The sequence below is a fragment of the Staurois parvus genome, unplaced genomic scaffold (genome assembly GCF_062004578.1).
Source record: "Staurois parvus isolate SC_StPar_1 unplaced genomic scaffold, SC_StPar_1.0 ptg001349l, whole genome shotgun sequence".
Classification (NCBI taxonomy): domain Eukaryota; kingdom Metazoa; phylum Chordata; class Amphibia; order Anura; family Ranidae; genus Staurois; species Staurois parvus.
The window spans coordinates 2383925-2400970 of NW_028319145.1; the positions used below are offsets into that span (position 1 = coordinate 2383925).

General features: G+C 46.1%; 1 protein-coding gene across 4 annotated transcripts in view; it reads left to right on the forward strand.

Annotated features, from left to right (window-relative positions):
* The window catches only part of OSBPL2 (oxysterol binding protein like 2), a 149146-nt gene that overhangs the window by 82472 nt on the left and 49628 nt on the right, over positions 1-17046 (forward strand). For all 4 annotated transcript variants that reach the window (XM_089661518.1, XM_089661521.1, XM_089661520.1 and 1 more), the window contains exon 2: positions 8086-8232. In XM_089661518.1, the coding sequence (XP_089517644.1) occupies positions 8196-8232 (37 nt within the window). In that variant the 5' untranslated portion in view covers positions 8086-8195. The remainder of the gene's footprint in view (positions 1-8085; positions 8233-17046) is intronic.

Below are 17046 nucleotides of genomic sequence, written 5' to 3' on the forward strand. Positions count from 1 at the left end.
ACCCTCAAGGGGCGTACAATCTAAGGTCCCTAACCCTCAAGGGGCGTACAATCTAATGTCCCTAACCCTCAAGGGGTGTACAATCTAAGGTCCCTAACCCTCAAGGGGGTACAATCTAAGGTCCCTAACCCTCAAGGGGTGTACAATCTAAGGTCCCTAACCCTCAAGGGGGTACAATCTAAGGTCCCTAACCCTCAAGGGGTGTACAATCTAAGGTCCCTAACCCTCAAGGGGGTACAATCTAAGGTCCCTAACCCTCAAGGGGTGTACAATCTAAGGTCCCTAACCCTCAAGGGGGTACAATCTAAGGTCCCTAACCCTCAAGGGGTGTACAATCTAATGTCCCTAACCCTCAAGGGGTGTACAATCTAAGGTCCCTAACCCTCAAGGGGTGTACAATCTAAGATCCCTAACCCTCAAGGGGTATACAATCTAAGGTCCCTAACCCTCAAGGGGCGTACAATCTAAGGTCCCTAACCCTCAAGGGGCGTACAATCTAAGGTCCCTAACCCTCAAGGGGCATACAATCTAAGGTCCCTAACCCTCAAGGGGCGTACAATCTAAGGTCCCTAACCCTCAAGGGGTGTACAATCTAAGGTCCCTAACCCTCAAGGGGTGTACAATCTAAGGTCCCTAACTCACATTCATACATACACATAGTAGGGACAATTTAGACAGGATCCAATTAACCTACCAGCATGTCTTTGGAGTGTGGGAGGAAACCGGAGTACCCAGAGGAAACCCACGCAGGCACAGGGAGAACATGCAAACTCCAGGCAGGTGGTGCTGTGGTTGGAATTTGAACCGATGACGTTAGTACTGCCAGTGCTAACCATTTAGCCGCAGTGCTGCCCATAAAAAGCCTAATTACTAATATCTCATATATGTTATAATATGTAAATGTCATTCCAAAAGCCATTTTCAATGTTTTCAAATCTGCAGCTTTTATTAAAATATTGCTTGGTGATCCTGCTAATGAAGGTCCTTGAACAGGTACTTCCTGTTATAGAGTGACAACACTTTGCCCCCTGTCTCCCGATTGTGCACTTGTGTTGTCACATGGGCTTTCAATTGAAACTCCTAGTGGCCATTTCAACACACATTACATCATCATGGTCCGCTGTTGTCACCATATGGAACCTGCGTTTATAGCTGCATGTGAGGGATACTATGCAGCCATTGTTGGAGTGTCTATAGACAGCCGCAAAGAGACTGCAGGACACGAGCAGAAACAACAGGTGAAAAAAAGCATGGCAATTGTTTGAGAGAAATGAAATTTCATTCAGCTAGGCCAGGGTTAGGCAACCTGCGGCTCTCTAGCTGTTGTGAAACTACATTTCCCATGAGGCATTGCAAAGATTACAAAACTGACAGTTACAGCTATGTCTTGCAGAGGCATGATGGAACTTGTAGTCCTGCGGCTGTCAGGTTGCCTACCCCTGAGCTAGGGTGTATATAATGTATACCAATCGCATGTAGTTGAAAGATCCACTTGAAATTCTTTAAACTCAGCCTATCATAATATAATGCATGCCCACCTACCTGGCTCATACAGCAAGAGGTAACATTTAGGTTCCATGTACACGGGACACCTCTGAACGATGGAATCTGACTGCTGGAAAACGGAGGTTAACCTCTTCACGCAGATGTGCGGCCTCCCCACGTCTGGGCCTTGATGCCGAGCAGCTGCACATTTGCGTGCAATTAAGAAAAACATATGTGCTGAGAGCGCATTGAGAGTAAAGCCAGGTACATATGGATTGACGTTCCTGTTGAACCAGACAAATTTCGATATGTATGTAGCCGGTTTGTTTGACAGAAGCTGATCATTAGATTGGCTTCTGTGGATCGGTCCTGCTGGAAAACCTGCATATGATCATATGTTGCAGCCAATAGCGGCAGTGCTGATTAGTCTATTCTGGCAGGAGAGGTGTCCCTGCTATCAGAATACAATAGCGCAGTGGGGGGGGGGAATTCCTGCATTCACATTACTTTTGTAGATGCAGGAGTCTGCGTTTTTGTTTTTTTCCATTCAACATGCTAGATTGGGGGTCTCCAAACTTTATAATCAAAAGGCCAGTTTACTGTCCTTCAGACTTTAGGGGGACTGTGGGCAGCGGGAGAAGAAAATGTCCTGGAGTCAGTGGAAGTAAACCACAATTAGTATTAGTGGGAGTAATAGTGCCCCATTGTTGGTATCAGTCGGAGATATGGTGCCCCATCATTGCTATCAATGGGAGGAATAGTGCCCCATCATTGGTATCAGTGGGAGGAATAGTGCCCCATCATTGGTATCAGTGGGAGGAATAGTGCCCCATCATTGGTATCAGTGGGAGGAATAGTGCCCCATCATTGGTGTCAGTGGGAGGAATAGTGCCCCATCATTGGTATCAGTGGGAGGAATAGTGTCCCATCATTGGTGTCAGTGGGAGGAATAGTGCCCCATCATTGGTATCAGTGGGAGGAATAGTGCCCCATCATTGGTGTCAGTGGGAGGAATAGTGCCCCATCATTGGTGTCAGTGGGAGGAATAGTGCCCATCATTGGTGTCAGTGGAGGAATAGTGCCCCATCATTGGTGTCAGTGGGAGGAATAGTGCCCCATCATTGGTGTCAGTGGGAGGAATAGTGCCCCATCATTGGTATCAGTGGGAGGAATAGTGCCCCATCATTGGTGTCAGTGGGAGGAATAGTGCCCCATCATTGGTGTCAGTGGAAGGAATAGTGCCCCATTATTGGTGTCAGTGGAAGGAATAGTGCCCCATCATTGGTATCAGGGGAGGAATAGCGCCCCATCATTGGTGTCAGTGGAAGGAATAGTGCCCCATCATTGGTATCAGGAGGAGGAATAGTGCTCCATCATTGGTGTCCGAGGGAGGAATAGTGCTCCATCATTGGTATCAGTGGAGGAATAGTGCTCCATCATTGGTATCAGTGGGAGGAATAGTGTCCCATCATTGGTCTCAGTGGGAGGAATAGTGCCCCATCATTGGTATCAGTGGGAGGAATAGTGCCCCATCATTGGTGTCAGTGGGAGGAATAGTGTCCCATCATTGGTATCAGTGGGAGGAATAGTGCCCCATCATTGGTGTCAGTGGGAGGAATAGTGCCCCATCATTGGTGTCAGTGGGAGGAATAGTGCCCATCATTGGTGTCAGTGGAGGAATAGTGCCCCATCATTGGTGTCAGTTGCAGGAATAGTGCCCCATCATTGGTGTCAGTGGGAGGAATAGTGCCCCATCATTGGTATCAGTGGGAGGAATAGTGCCCCATCATTGGTGTCAGTGGGAGGAATAGTGCCCCATCATTGGTGTCAGTGGAAGGAATAGTGCCCCATTATTGGTGTCAGTGGAAGGAATAGTGCCCCATCATTGGTATCAGGGGAGGAATAGCGCCCCATCATTGGTGTCAGTGGAAGGAATAGTGCCCCATCATTGGTATCAGGAGGAGGAATAGTGCTCCATCATTGGTGTCCGAGGGAGGAATAGTGCTCCATCATTGGTATCAGTGGAGGAATAGTGCTCCATCATTGGTATCAGTGGGAGGAATAGTGTCCCATCATTGGTCTCAGTGGGAGGAATAGTGCCCCATCATTGGTATCAGTGGGAGGAATAGTGCCCCATCATTGGTGTCAGTGGGAGGAATAGTGTCCCATCATTGGTATCAGTGGGAGGAATAGTGCTCCATCATTGGTATCAGTGGGAGCAATAGTGCCCCATCTTTGGTGTCAGTGTGAGGAATAGTGCTCCATCATTGGTGTCAGTGGGAGGAATATTGTCCCATCATTGGTGTCAGTGGGAGGAATAGTGTCCCATCATTGGTATCAGTGGGAGCAATAGTGCCCCATCAATGGTATCAGTGGGAGGAATAGTGCCCCATCATTGGTATCAGTGGGAGGAATAGTGCCCCATCATTGGTATCAGTGGGAGGAATAGTGCCCCATCATTGGTATCAATGGGAGGAATAGTGCCCCATCATTGGTATCAATGGGAGGAATAGTGCCCCATCATTGGTGTCAGTGGGAGGAATAGTGTCCCATCATTGGTGTCAGTGGGGGAGGAATAGTGCCCCATTACTGGTGTCAGTGGAAGGAATAGTACCCCATTACTGGTGTCAGTGGGAAGAATAGTGCCCCATTACTGGTGTCAGAGGGAGGAATAGTGCCCCATTACTGGTGTCAGTGGGAGGAATAGTACCCCATTACCGGTGTCAGTGGAAGGAATAGTACCCCATTACTGGTGTCAGTGGGACCAATAGTGCCCCATTACTGGTGTCAGTGGGATGATTATTGCCCCATCATTAGGTTGAGTGGGAATAATAGTGCCCCATTGTCGGTGTCAGTGGCTGGAACTGTGCCCCACTCTTGCTGACAGTGGTGGGGAATAATGCCGCGAGGGTGGGATAAGAGCACGCAAAGGGCTGCAGTTTGGAGACCACTGTGCTAGATGAACAAAGAAAGCTCACAGTGTGCACCCAGCCTAAAGTGTTTTCTTGTTCTACCCGGCATCCCTTGTATCTGACTGAATGCAAGTCCTGTTCAGCAGATGATTTTCAGCTCCACTCCTTCCATGAAAATCGATTAAAAATTCAACTTTTGCCGGATGGTGGCTGCAGGGCCACCCATGGAACAAAGGTCAGGCAATTCATCAGCAATCAGCCAAAACTCGATCCGTGCATGGCCAGCTTCGGTTCTTCATGGCTTCTGCTAGAACTTCCAGGAAGGTGGTGGGAAGTGGCGGTTTGTTTTTTGCTGACAGGTCCTCTTCAAGTCTTGCTCTAGCATGCTCTTTGTGTGAAGCTGTGGCACAGGCACCATAAAACCATCATTGTGCTGCATTAACAATTCTCCTCCATTTGCCAGTCAGAAAAAAGGTATTCTTTGTACATCAGCCCCGGGGAAATCTCAATCTATTTTTCTGTTTTGTTTAACGTGTTTTTTGGAGTTGTCATTCATCCCTCTCCCTAGGGAAATTAAAATGACTTCCCCATTAAAACAACACAGGTTGCCTCGGTAACAGCTGCTCACTTGGAAACTCTTACAGGATGGAAAACTTGACAAAAAGTACAAATTTTAATGTGAAGAGAAGAAGAAAGAGAAAGTGGAGAAAGGCAGCAAATCGCCGTAAAGTGGAACTCCCGTTGGATTGGAGCTGATGTGCCGTTCACAATCGCATTGCCAGCGGTTTTGTAATTTGATCACAAATGACCTTCCTCCCTCAGTTTGCAGCCGCGTCCAGGATTTGATAGAACAATCAAAGAAATGCGATTATTTCTCTTAGTCTCACGAAAGACAAAGATTACAGATTTGCTAAAAGTCCCAAGCCATCCGTCTGACTTCTAGGTCTTTTCTAGTACTTGTCCCAGAGCCTCAGGACAAATTACATTTCATCCTTTATGCAGCTATAAAGCCCGAAAATATTCTTCTGTGAATTTCAGAGCCCATAGACCAGGGTTGGCTACCCTTTCCACATTTAAGTGTCATATTCACAGGCATTGGACTGTTGGCATGCTGGATTAATATAGAACAGTCTTAGCTTGTGTTCAGTTTTTATAGTTGTACCGCGGACGGCGAGGGAAGACTATTAGTTATATTATAATACATAAAGCAGTTAACTTGCTGTTACCAATACAATTAGGTGCAATATAATTAGTAGGTGTTCAGACAAAATATGTTTACCCTGATGCATGCATTTCAGACCTCCGATCAGCCCCGGTGCATTCACTTCAGACCTCAGATCAACCCCAGTGCATTCACTTCAGACTTCAGATCAACCCCGGTGCATTCACTTCAGACCTCAGATCCACCCCGGTGCATTCACTTCAGACCTCCGATCAGCCCCAGTGCCTTCACTTCAGACCTCCGATCAGCCCCAGTGCCTTCACTTCAGACCTCAGATCAGCCCCAGTGCCTTCACTTCAGACCTCAGATCAGCTCCAGTGCCTTCACTTCAGACCTCAGATCAGCCCCAGTGCCTTCACTTCAGACCTCAGATCAGCCCCAGTGCCTTCACTTCAGACCTCAGATCAGCTCCAGCGCATTCACTTCAGACCTCAGATCAGCTCCAGCGCATTCACTTCAGACCTCAGATCAGCTCCAGCGCATTCACTTCAGACCTCAGATCAGCCACAGCGCATTCACTTCAGACCTCAGATCAGCCCCGGTGCCTTCACTTCAGACCTCAGATCAGCCCCAGTGCCTTCACTTCAGACCTCAGATCAGCTCCAGCGCATTCACTTCAGACCTCAGATCAGCTCCAGCGCATTCACTTCAGACCTCAGATCAGCCACAGCGCATTCACTTCAGACCTCAGATCAGCCCCGGTGCCTTCACTTCAGACCTCAGATCAGCCCCGATGCCTTCACTTCAGACCTCAGATCAGCCCCGATGCCTTCACTTCAGACCTCAGATCAGCCCCGATGCCTTCACTTCAGACCTCAGATCAGCCCCGATGCCTTCACTTCAGACCTCAGATCAGCCCCGATGCCTTCACTTCAGACCTCAGATCAGCCCCGGTACATTCACTTCAGACCTCCGATCAACCCCACTGCCTTCACTTCAGACCTCCGATCAACCCCAGTGCCTTCACTTCAGACCTCAGATCAGCCGCAGTGCATTCACTTCAGACCTCAGATCAGCCCCGGTGCATTCACTTCATACCTCCGATCAGCCCCAATGCATGCACTTCAGACCTCCGATCAGCCCCAATGCATGCACTTCAGACCTCCGATCAGCCCCAATGCATGCACTTCAGACCTCCGATCAGCCCCAATGCATGCACTTCAGACCTCCGATCAGCCCTAATCCATACACTTCAGACCTCCGATCAGCCCCAATGCATGCACTTCAGACCTCAGATCAGCTCCAGTGCCTTCACTTCAGACCTCCGATCAGCCCCAATGCATGCACTTCAGACCTCCGATCAGCCCCAATGCATGCACTTCAGACCTCCGATCAGCCCCAACGCATTCACTTCAGACCTCAGATCAGCCCCAACGCATTCACTTCAGACCTCTGATCAGATCCAGCGCATTCACTTCAGACTTCAGATCAGCCCCAGTACCAGTACATTCACTTCACTCAGATCTGCCCCAATGCATGCACTTCAGACCTCAAGGTCAGTCCCACTACATACACTTCAGATCTCAGATTAGTCTCAATGCACGTACTGAAGACCTCAGGTCATCCCCAAACCATTTTGCACAGCACACCGATGTCCTCAGCCACCACTGAGCTTTCATTTACGTCAGGGAGGTGGGTGGGTCAGGCTTTCTAATTGACAGCCTAGTGAGCTGTCAATTACAGCCAGTAGCAGTGGATGCCAGCACAAATGTCATTGTGTTCTGGGGGGGTTGCTGGTGCCTGACTTATTTTGTACATTATATAAAAGCCAACACGTTGTGGGAATTGAAGGGGTACACGGTTAAACATTAACCATTATGATCATTTTAACTGGCATCTGGAGTGATCATACTTGATAGCCTCTCGAGAGAATCGCAAGACTGGCTGTACATAATTACAAATCCTCTGGCAGATAAAACCGTAAAACAATATAAATAATATATATGCAGAACTACAGCAGATCCCATCATTCCAATAATGTACCCTCCGCCTGCCTGTGGCCATCCTCATGTTTAAGCATTACTGCATGGATTCCTTTTTGAATTTGATTTATTCTCTCAGATGAGGATGTTGGAGTGAAAAGCCTTGCCTTTATCTAGATTAGAAAGGGCCCCACATAAAAAAATGTTTGTATTTCAGTCGGCGATCTGATCACAAGAAATCATTCTTGATGGTAACTTGCTGTTTCTGCGTTTTTCAGTCAGCCTTGGGTAACTGTTTGCCAACAAGAAACTTCACACAGACTTTACATAATCAGTAAGATGAAATATTCTGATGAGGAAGAAACAACAGATAAAGATCTTAGCTCTCTCATGCTTCAGCCCTTCTAGGCATCGGCAAGAACTTTTATGAAAACAAATTGACAAAAATAAAGCCATCCGGTAACATGGATGTTTGAAATGGGTTTAAATGAGTTCTATGTCAGTTATAAAGTAATAAAATAGTTTTTGTTTTTCGTTTTTTTAGGGTCAGAAGGAATACAGTCGGGCACAGTCCCAGTTAGCCCCCAGCTGGATTGTTGAACCCCGAGAAGATGCAGTAATTGTGCTGGATAGAAGACAACTCAGCAGAGAAGGATGAACAGCGAGGAAGAGTTTTTTGATGCCATTACAGGTAAGTGATCATGTTTCAGGAATATATATTTTTTTTCAATAAATGCCATGTTTTCAGGTAGGCAGGAAATATGGAAACGACTCCTTTTGAAGCCCAACTCTAGGTACTACTAAACTACTTTCTTTCCTAGTCTTGGCTAGATTTTGAAAGGGATAGCACATCCATTGGGACATTTTCTTCTGTTCATGTTCTATCCCAGGGGTGGGCAAACTTTTTGATTTGAGGGCCGCAATGGGTTCATATATTGGACTCGGGGGCCGGACCAAGAGTAGATAGTAATTCATCCCCCATATAGTAATTCATCCCCCATATAGTAATTCATCCCCCATATAGTAATTCATCCCCCATATTAATTCATCCCTCATATAGTATTTCATCCCCCATATAGTAATTCATTCCCCATATTAATTCATCCCCCATATTAATTCATCCCTCATATAGTATTTCATCCCTCATATAGTATTTCATCCCCCACAGTACTATTCCCCCCCAAGTAGTAAGCCAAGTCCCCCCTGTGTCAATTCACTTACCTTTGCTCCGCGTGTTCCTCTCGCCGTGTTCCCGCGCCGTTCCGGTCTTCAGGGCGGACTGTGAGAGGAGCCTAGCTCCCTTCATGTTCGTCACGCTGCCCCGCCTACACACATCCTGACAGCCAATGTTTGCCTGCCCTGGCTGTGTTTTTTTTTTAGCACGCTCCGCGGGCCGGATTAAAAGGTCCGCCAGGCCGTATACGGCCATTGCTGTTCTATCCCATATCTATCATCTAGAGAGGAAGTGAAAAGAAATCTCCCACGTGGGTGTCAGGGCTCCAGGTATGAACAGAGGGGTGTGGACTGACACAGGGAAACGCAGGCTTCAGATATGTTATAAACAATATAGTTTATTAAGACTAACAATACAAAACACAGTGCAAAACTAAACCTAAACACAGTGCAAACAAACCAAACCACCCACAGATAACAATACATACAATGCAAGAGTCGTCGGGCAGGCCGGGTCAGTAGCAAACGGAGTACCAGGAACAGACGGGAGAGTGGTCGGGGTCACAAGCTGGGTTCAGTAACTCACGGGCAGCGCGGTACAGAGGGTCAGGCAGAGAATGGTCAGGGTCACAAGCCAGTGATCAAACAGGAGAAGTCAGCAGAGGTCAGGATCAGGCAGGGTCGGCAACAAGTCAGGCAGGAACAGGACTACAGGATACAAGATACAGGGGCCCATGGAAAAACACACACCAAGGCCCTGACTGTGAGTCTGGCCATTCCTTAAATACAACCCCTGCAATCAGCTTCAGGTGTTTGGCTGATTGCAGGGGTGAGTCTCTGATTGCTGAGAGCACCCGCTGGCCAGCCCTGGTACTGCAGCCCACAAGGCAGGTGAGTCCCACCATTATTGGCAAGTCCATTCCTGACAGTGGGTACAGAGAAAGTACTGAGAACCAGCAAACACAAATGCTCCTGCGCTTGGGGATGGACTCGATGCAGGCTACAACCACATTAAGAATGTCCTGGAATATGCACACCTTGCTGCCCTCAAATAGACCGGGAGAATCCAAATATACTGAATGAGGAAAGAACAAAGAGAAGGGTGCACAGGCCTAGCGCATTACCATAAAAAATGTTTAATGAGAAATAAAGTAGGTGTTGTACTCACAAACGACAATAAAGTCAAGGCACGTCATAAAAGAACAGCTGGGTCAACAGTCCGCAATAGGGAGTGTAGACATCCAATAGGCTGACACGTTTCCAGGACTTGCCTCTTCCTCAGGGAGAAGTCCTGGAGGCGAGCATGGGAGGAAGTGACACAGGAACTAGTGAGCAGAAGGTCTTGGGAGGATCGAAGAGAGTGGTTTGGTTGATATTTTGAGACCAGGTTGGTGATGTAACTGGGGGCAGAGTTGTGGATGGCTTTGTAAGTTGTTAGTATTTTGAATTTTATTCGTTGAGCGAGTGGAGGGATTGGCACACTTGATTCAGTGGATATAACCGTATCCAGTAGTCTTGTCAGGAAGAATAAAACTGCTGCTAAGCCCCCCTCAAAGTCTAGACCGTGTGAATCACATGGTCTCTGGCTAACATTGTGGATGTTTTTGGTTATTAGAGACTGCAGATAATTTGTAGTAAGCCATATACACCAGGCATGTCTGTCTTTTTTAGGCCATGTGCATCTCCCACGCTTCCTCTTTGCAGCCCTCAGGTGAATTTCAAATGAACAAGGCCCCTGCTGTTCCCAGTCTACACTTCCTTACAAATATTCATGGTGTAAAGTGTATTTAAATCTAAACCTTCTTTCCCCCCCCTCTCTCTGCCCCCCCCCCCCCCCCCTCTCTCTCTCTCTCTCTCTCTCTGATATAACTGCTACAGATTCATACCTGATACAGAACGAAAATCCAGTGAATGAAAGGGGTGGGCTTGGGACAGTCAGGCTGGGGAGGAAAGTACTAGATGATTCTGAACATTGACCAGATAATGAGGTGGACTCTATCTGACTTGATGCAGCTGCTGATGCACACATACTCATGTCTATGCTGCAGCATTGGTATGATGCTGCAGTTGTCCCTTGTCTGTTTTAAGACCGAGCACTGAGCGATCACATGACCACTGATTTCTCAGTTCCCAAGCTGTCAGTCGCCACTCTCTGCTCTGCTCCTCCTTGGAACTCTGAGCTGGGGAGAGGGCGGGTGCAGCTGGCTCTGCTTCTCAACCTTACATTGAGAGGCAGGGCCAGCTGTCAGTCTAGCAGCTGGGTGGATCCTAACAATAGTGTCGGGATCCCTCCAGAGCCTGGAGTGGCTCTGCCATGTTAGCTGGTAGCAGGCTTATAGTCCACTGTCAGCTGACCCTGGGTCACAGGAATGCTCCTGTGACCTACAAGAGAAAAATGGACTAAACGTTTTTGCTGTACTTCTTTTTTTAAAGTATCTCTAAAACCAAAACTTAGTCATTCTGGAGTAGGGAAGAATTTAAACCCGTCAGATTTTTTTTTTTTTTTTTTTTTTGTCCTATAGGGGAGATTTTCCGTCCCATTCCATTGACACAATAGGAAGTGATCTCTCCAGAGTGAGGGAAATCTATTTTGGAAGCTCCAGATTTTGCCTTCACTTTCAGTCCCAGCCAGGGGCGGACTGACAACTCATGGGGCTCCCAGGCAATAGGGGATCATGGGTCCCCTGTGTCCTTGCCCAAACTCAAAAAAGCCTATGAAAAAGGTACCAGGGGCATCTCACGGGGCCCCCTACTGACCCCGAGCCCTTGGGCAGTGCCTGAGTTTCCAAATGGTCAGTCCGCCCCTGGTCCCAGCATTAGGAGTCACCAGGACAAGTAGAATAGAATAGGGGCAGCACAATGGCTAAATGGTTCGCACTTCCACCTGGCAGTACTAGGGTCGTTGGTTCGAATCCCAACCACGGCACCACCTGTCTGGAGTTTGCATGTTCTCCCTGTGCCTGCGTGGGTTTCCTCCGGGTACTCCAGTTTCCTCCCACACTCCAAAGACATGCTGATAGGTGAATTGGATCCTGTCTAAATTGTCCCTAGTATGTGTATGTATGGGAGTTAGGGACTTTAGATTGTACGCTCCTTGAGGGTTAGGGACCTTAGATTGTACGCCCCTTGAGGGTTAGGGACCTTAGATTGTACGCCCCTTGAGGGTTAGGGACTTCAGATTGTACGCTCCTTGAGGGTTAGGGACCTTAGATTGTACTCTCCTTGAGGGTTAGGGACCTTAGATTGTACCCCCCTTGAGGGTTAGGGACCTTAGATTGTACACCCCCTGAGGGTTAGGGACCTTAGATTGTACACCCCCTGAGGGTTAGGGACCTTAGATTGTACCCCCCTTGAGGGTTAGGGACCTTAGATTGTACCCCCCTTGAGGGTTAGGGACCTTAGACTGTACACCCCTTGAGGGTTAGGGACCTTAGATTGTACGCCCCTTGAGGGTTACTGACCTTAGATTGTACGCCCCTTGAGGGTTAGGGACCTTAGATTGTACGCCCCTTGAGGGTTAGGGACCTTAGATTGTACACCCCTTGAGGGTTAGGGACCTTAGATTGTACGCCCCTTGAGGTTTAGGGACCTTAGATTGTACGCCCCTTGAGGGTTAGGGACTGATGTGAATGCACAATATATATGTAAAGCGCTGCGTAAATTGACGGTGCTATAGAAGTACCTGAAATAAATAAATAATCCGTCTCAACTCTAATCAAAACCAAAATAAAAAGTTTCAGACTTAGATACACATTAAAAAGTAATTTAATCATCATCTGAGCTTTAAATAATTCCTCGCTAGTAATTAGGCCTGAGATTTTCTGTATTTATCTGTCCGCTGAAAAATAATTTATTATCTTCTCAATGAAAAATACATGATACCTCTGTTGTTTTCATATCCTTATGGCTAATCTCATGCCCCCGCTCAGATGTCGTCCATCCGTGCCTCCCTCTGTCATAGTCTATACATTTGTAGATATTATCTGCAGCTCACCAAACACAGGCCTCACTTTACTTTAACAAGCTCTGAATATTCGGGGTAAAGTACAGCACTCGTCACTTCTTGTCAGCAAATGCAAAACGGGTAATAAATGAATAAGTAAACCAACTATTTAGCATTTGTAAAAAGAATTTCAAACGCCGATCTCCGTCCCCGAATAATAATCTCATCTCCTAAAAAAACAAAATCTGTTTCCAGAGACGACTGTAGAATTGTTCGAATTAATGCGTACTTTGGTGCCGAGCTGCCCCCCAAAAGACCTTTTGTTTTGGCTTTGGGTATTGCTACTTTTTATTAGCATTGAGCTTTTTAAGAGGTGCGCTGCTTAATATTTTATTCGCTTATTTTGCAAGTTGTAAAAGAGCTTCCAAATAAATGCTGTAAAGCCCTTCGAGGGCTCTTCATTCTCAGGCATCAGAACCTGGTGCTGAACTCCTAAAGCGAGTGGAGGAGCAGAGCTGCGGTGGAATGCACTGGAAGGAATGCTTTTTGCAGGGAAGACCAGTAACGGACAGGTGAATTTGTAATCTAAAACACAGAATGCACTTCACTTTATTGTGCAAAAAATCTTTTTTAAAGCACATGTTATTTAAAAAAAAATGTAAAACTAAGTAATTCCTGTAAAGGAAATATTTAAAGCGAAAAAGGCTTAAATGTTTTTTTTTTCTGAAAATAACAAACATGTCTATACTTACCTGCTGTGTGTATTGGTTTTGCACAGAGCAGCCTGGATCCTCCTCTTCTTGTCGAGTGCCCCCACAGCAACCAGCTTGCTATGGGGGCACCCACTGCTCCGTGTGTCTATTCACACACAAAACTGTGGCTCGGCCCCCCTCTTCTCATTGGGTTGGGCCTTTTTTGGTTTGTTTACTGTTTTCGCTCTCTTGAGTTTTTTTTTCTGTAATTTCTTTAAAAAAAAATTACAAAAATTTGAAAAAAAAACCCTTTGTTTTAGTTTATACTCCATATTGCCGCTAGAAATAGACAGAGCTTGCAAGGTTTCACAAGATCAAGCTTTGGCTCCGAGGTTGCTTAGTGAGTGCCTTCTGTTTGATGTATACTTTTTCAAATATACCCATTCCTCTAAAGCAGGGGTAGGCAACCTGCAGCTCTTAAGCTGTTGCAGGACTACAAGTTCCATCATGCCTCTGCAAGTCATAGCTGTAACTGTCAGTTTTGTAATGTTGCAATGCCTCATGGGAAATGTAGTTCCACAACAGCTAGAGAGCCGCAGGTTGCCTACCCCTGCTCTAAAGTTTAAACAGCTGACAGTTATAAGCAGTTGTAGCGCCTTCTGGTGTACATAGTTGTTGAGAGTAGTTAGAGGCTTGCTAGATGCCTGGGTTTTAGTAAGAGGGTTACTTCAGGTCAAGGCTGGAGGGTTACTTCAGGTCAAGGCTGGAGGGTTACTTCAGGTCAAGGCTGGAGGGTTACTTCAGGTCAAGGCTGGAGGGCTACTTCAGGTCAAGGCTGGAGGGCTCTGTAGGTCAGTCCTCTGGCACCTCCCACTGTTCTAGAAACTAAGAAGCTTCTAGAAGCCAGTAGGTAGAGGGGTTGGTCTGCATATTCATGGGAAATCTGGCCGATCCCAGGCAGGAGGTCTAGCAGTGTGGCAGACCAGCCCATGAATATGACAGAGCCTGGCTGGCAGGGGAGTTGTGTGAAAGATGGAGTGCTGAGAGGTGCTCTGCAGCCTGGGAGGGGGCCCTGGAGAAGGAAGTGGGGTCTTGCTTCCGGGCAGGAGTCTGGAAGTTGGAGGAGGAAGACTGAACACAGCTACATCCCCAGTTATAAGAGGGTGTGCACACTTATGCAATCACATTATTTTAGTTTTTTTATATTTACCCCCCCACCAAAAGATTTCAGTTTGTTGTTCACCCGAGTTGTACAGTTTATAGGTCACATTAAAAGTGGAAAAAGTTCTGAAATTATTTATCTTTGTCTCATTTTTTTCCATCACAGAAACCTGACATTTAAACGGGTGTGTAGACTTTTTATATCCACTGTAGAGGATGACATTTGTACAAGATCTACATCCACATACCTCCAAGATAAATACAAATCCTACATCATCCCCTTCCTTGGTTAATCTAGCCATACACCAGTTAAATAGAAAATGTTTTTCATTTTTAAAATGTTTGTTTTGATTTTCTGATTGTTGGGGACAAATCGATGTTCGTTTTTGACTGTAGGGATGAAAAAATGTAAAGGAGCAGGATGGAAGATTTTTCTGGAAGGAGCAAAATTCTAAATGTGTTTTTCATTCAGGAAATATCATACATATTGTAACCAAACCTGGGATTGCATTTTAAGGGCTTTCAAATTAAATTAGTTGACGTTCTAAAGAACAATTTTTCTACAACGTGTGAACAAAAACTGCAAGTGGCCAGCTTTACAAAGTTTGGTCCATTTTGTCCTAAAACAAAATGATGTCTTGAACCTGATGGCAATCCTATATACTGTATGCCTGAATTAAAGTAATTATAAAGGCTTTTTTTCTTTTTTTAAAATAACCAACATGCTCTTTCATGGTTTTGCATGCAGCAGCCCTGATCCTCCTCTTCTGGAGTCCCCCATCCGCATTCACGTGGGCTCGATCCAAAGCCAGGCTGTGTATGTCTATAGATGCACACAGCTTGGCTCACTGCGCCCCCGGCTCACAGGATTTGACTGACAGCAGCAGGAGCCAATGGTATCTGGGAGAAGGGCTGCTGCAGGTGGGCACAGAGCTGGAAAGAGATCGCCTCCTCAACCCCCACCACAGGGGCACTGTACTCTTCACAGCGATACCCACTGCTATCAGCATACAACAATCAGCGGCTGCAGCTGATTGATAAATATGTACAGCATGTCCTTTCCACAGAAGTCAATTAAATTATCTCTTTGGGTAGGGGTAGCCACACACAGATCAAAATTTGGCTGGTTTAGCAGGGCCAAATTTCAATCAGTGTATGGCCAAGATTAGTTGCTAGTATCACATCTTGTTAAAGGCTGTCTCACAGATCACACACAATTAGTACAAGTAACAGTTTGCTGTAATGGCATAGAATGATAGCCCAATATGAAACACAAAACGAATGTATTTTTACACAGATTAGGCCCCATGTACATGGGACACTTGGAAACTGACTGATGGAAAACGTAGGTTAAAAAAACGTATGTTTAGCCGCATTTGCATTACGCATTTATAAGCGTTTTTTAAAGAGAAGCACAGGAGAACCTCCCAAATGCCCAGAATGCATTGAAAAGTGGTAAATTATTAACGATTTCAGACTGTTTCAGAGAAATACAGAGAGTAGAAGCAAAGACAGCAGTATGTGTTGAGATTAGCTTAGGTGTGAGTTGCTCATTAACATTTCTTTTGTTTCGAAGGGTGGGAAAGGGGTCTGGTGGAGAGAGTCATTAAGGCCACTTGGCAGGGGGTCTTCATGAGGAATTTGAGGTGTGAATGGTCATTAACATATCTTTTGTTTCCAAGGGTGGGAGAGGGCTGAGGTGTGAATGGTCATTAATATATCTTTTGTTTCCAAGGGTGGGAGGGGTCTGAGGTGTGAATGGTCATTAATATATCTTTTGTTTCCAAGGGTGGGAGAGGTCTGAGGTGTGAATGGTCATTAACAAATCTTTTGTTTCCAAGGGTGGGAGAGGTCTGAGGTGTGAATTGGTCATTAATATATCTTTTGTTTCCAAGGATGGGAGAGGTCTGAGGTGTGAATGGTCATTAATATATCTTTTGTTTCCAAGGGTGGGAGAGGTCTGAGGTGTGAATGGTCATTAACATTTCTTTTGTTTCCAAGGGTGGGAAAGGTGTCTGGTGGAGGCAGTCATTAAGGCCACCTGGCAGGGGGTCTTCATGAGGAATTTGAGGTGTGAATGGTCATTAACATATCTTTTGTTTCCAAGGGTGGGAGAGGTCTGAGGTGTGAATTGGTCATTACAATGTGTGAAAAGCTTGGTAGTAACATCCTGTGTTCAGTGTTTTGTCCATCTGAGCACCTTGAAAACGCTTTGCATGCATTTTTCATGATGAAAAAAGGCTCTGGACAGCATCGGGAACTGGAAGAGTTAAAAAAAAATTTCAGATGCAAATGCTTATAAACGCGATTTGCCGTGTTTGCAAGCATTTTGCGTTTCAAACGCTGATAAAATTGACTGCTAAACGCAAGTTTTCTGCATTCAAAAAAACGACTGTAAACTCAAATGCCTGTAAACGACGATGTGTACATGGACACATAGGAAAACATTAGGAAGAGTTCAGGGGCTGCTGAAAAAACGGCTGAACAGCTCCTAAACTTGAGTTTATCAGCTGCAGTGTACATGAGCCCTAATCGG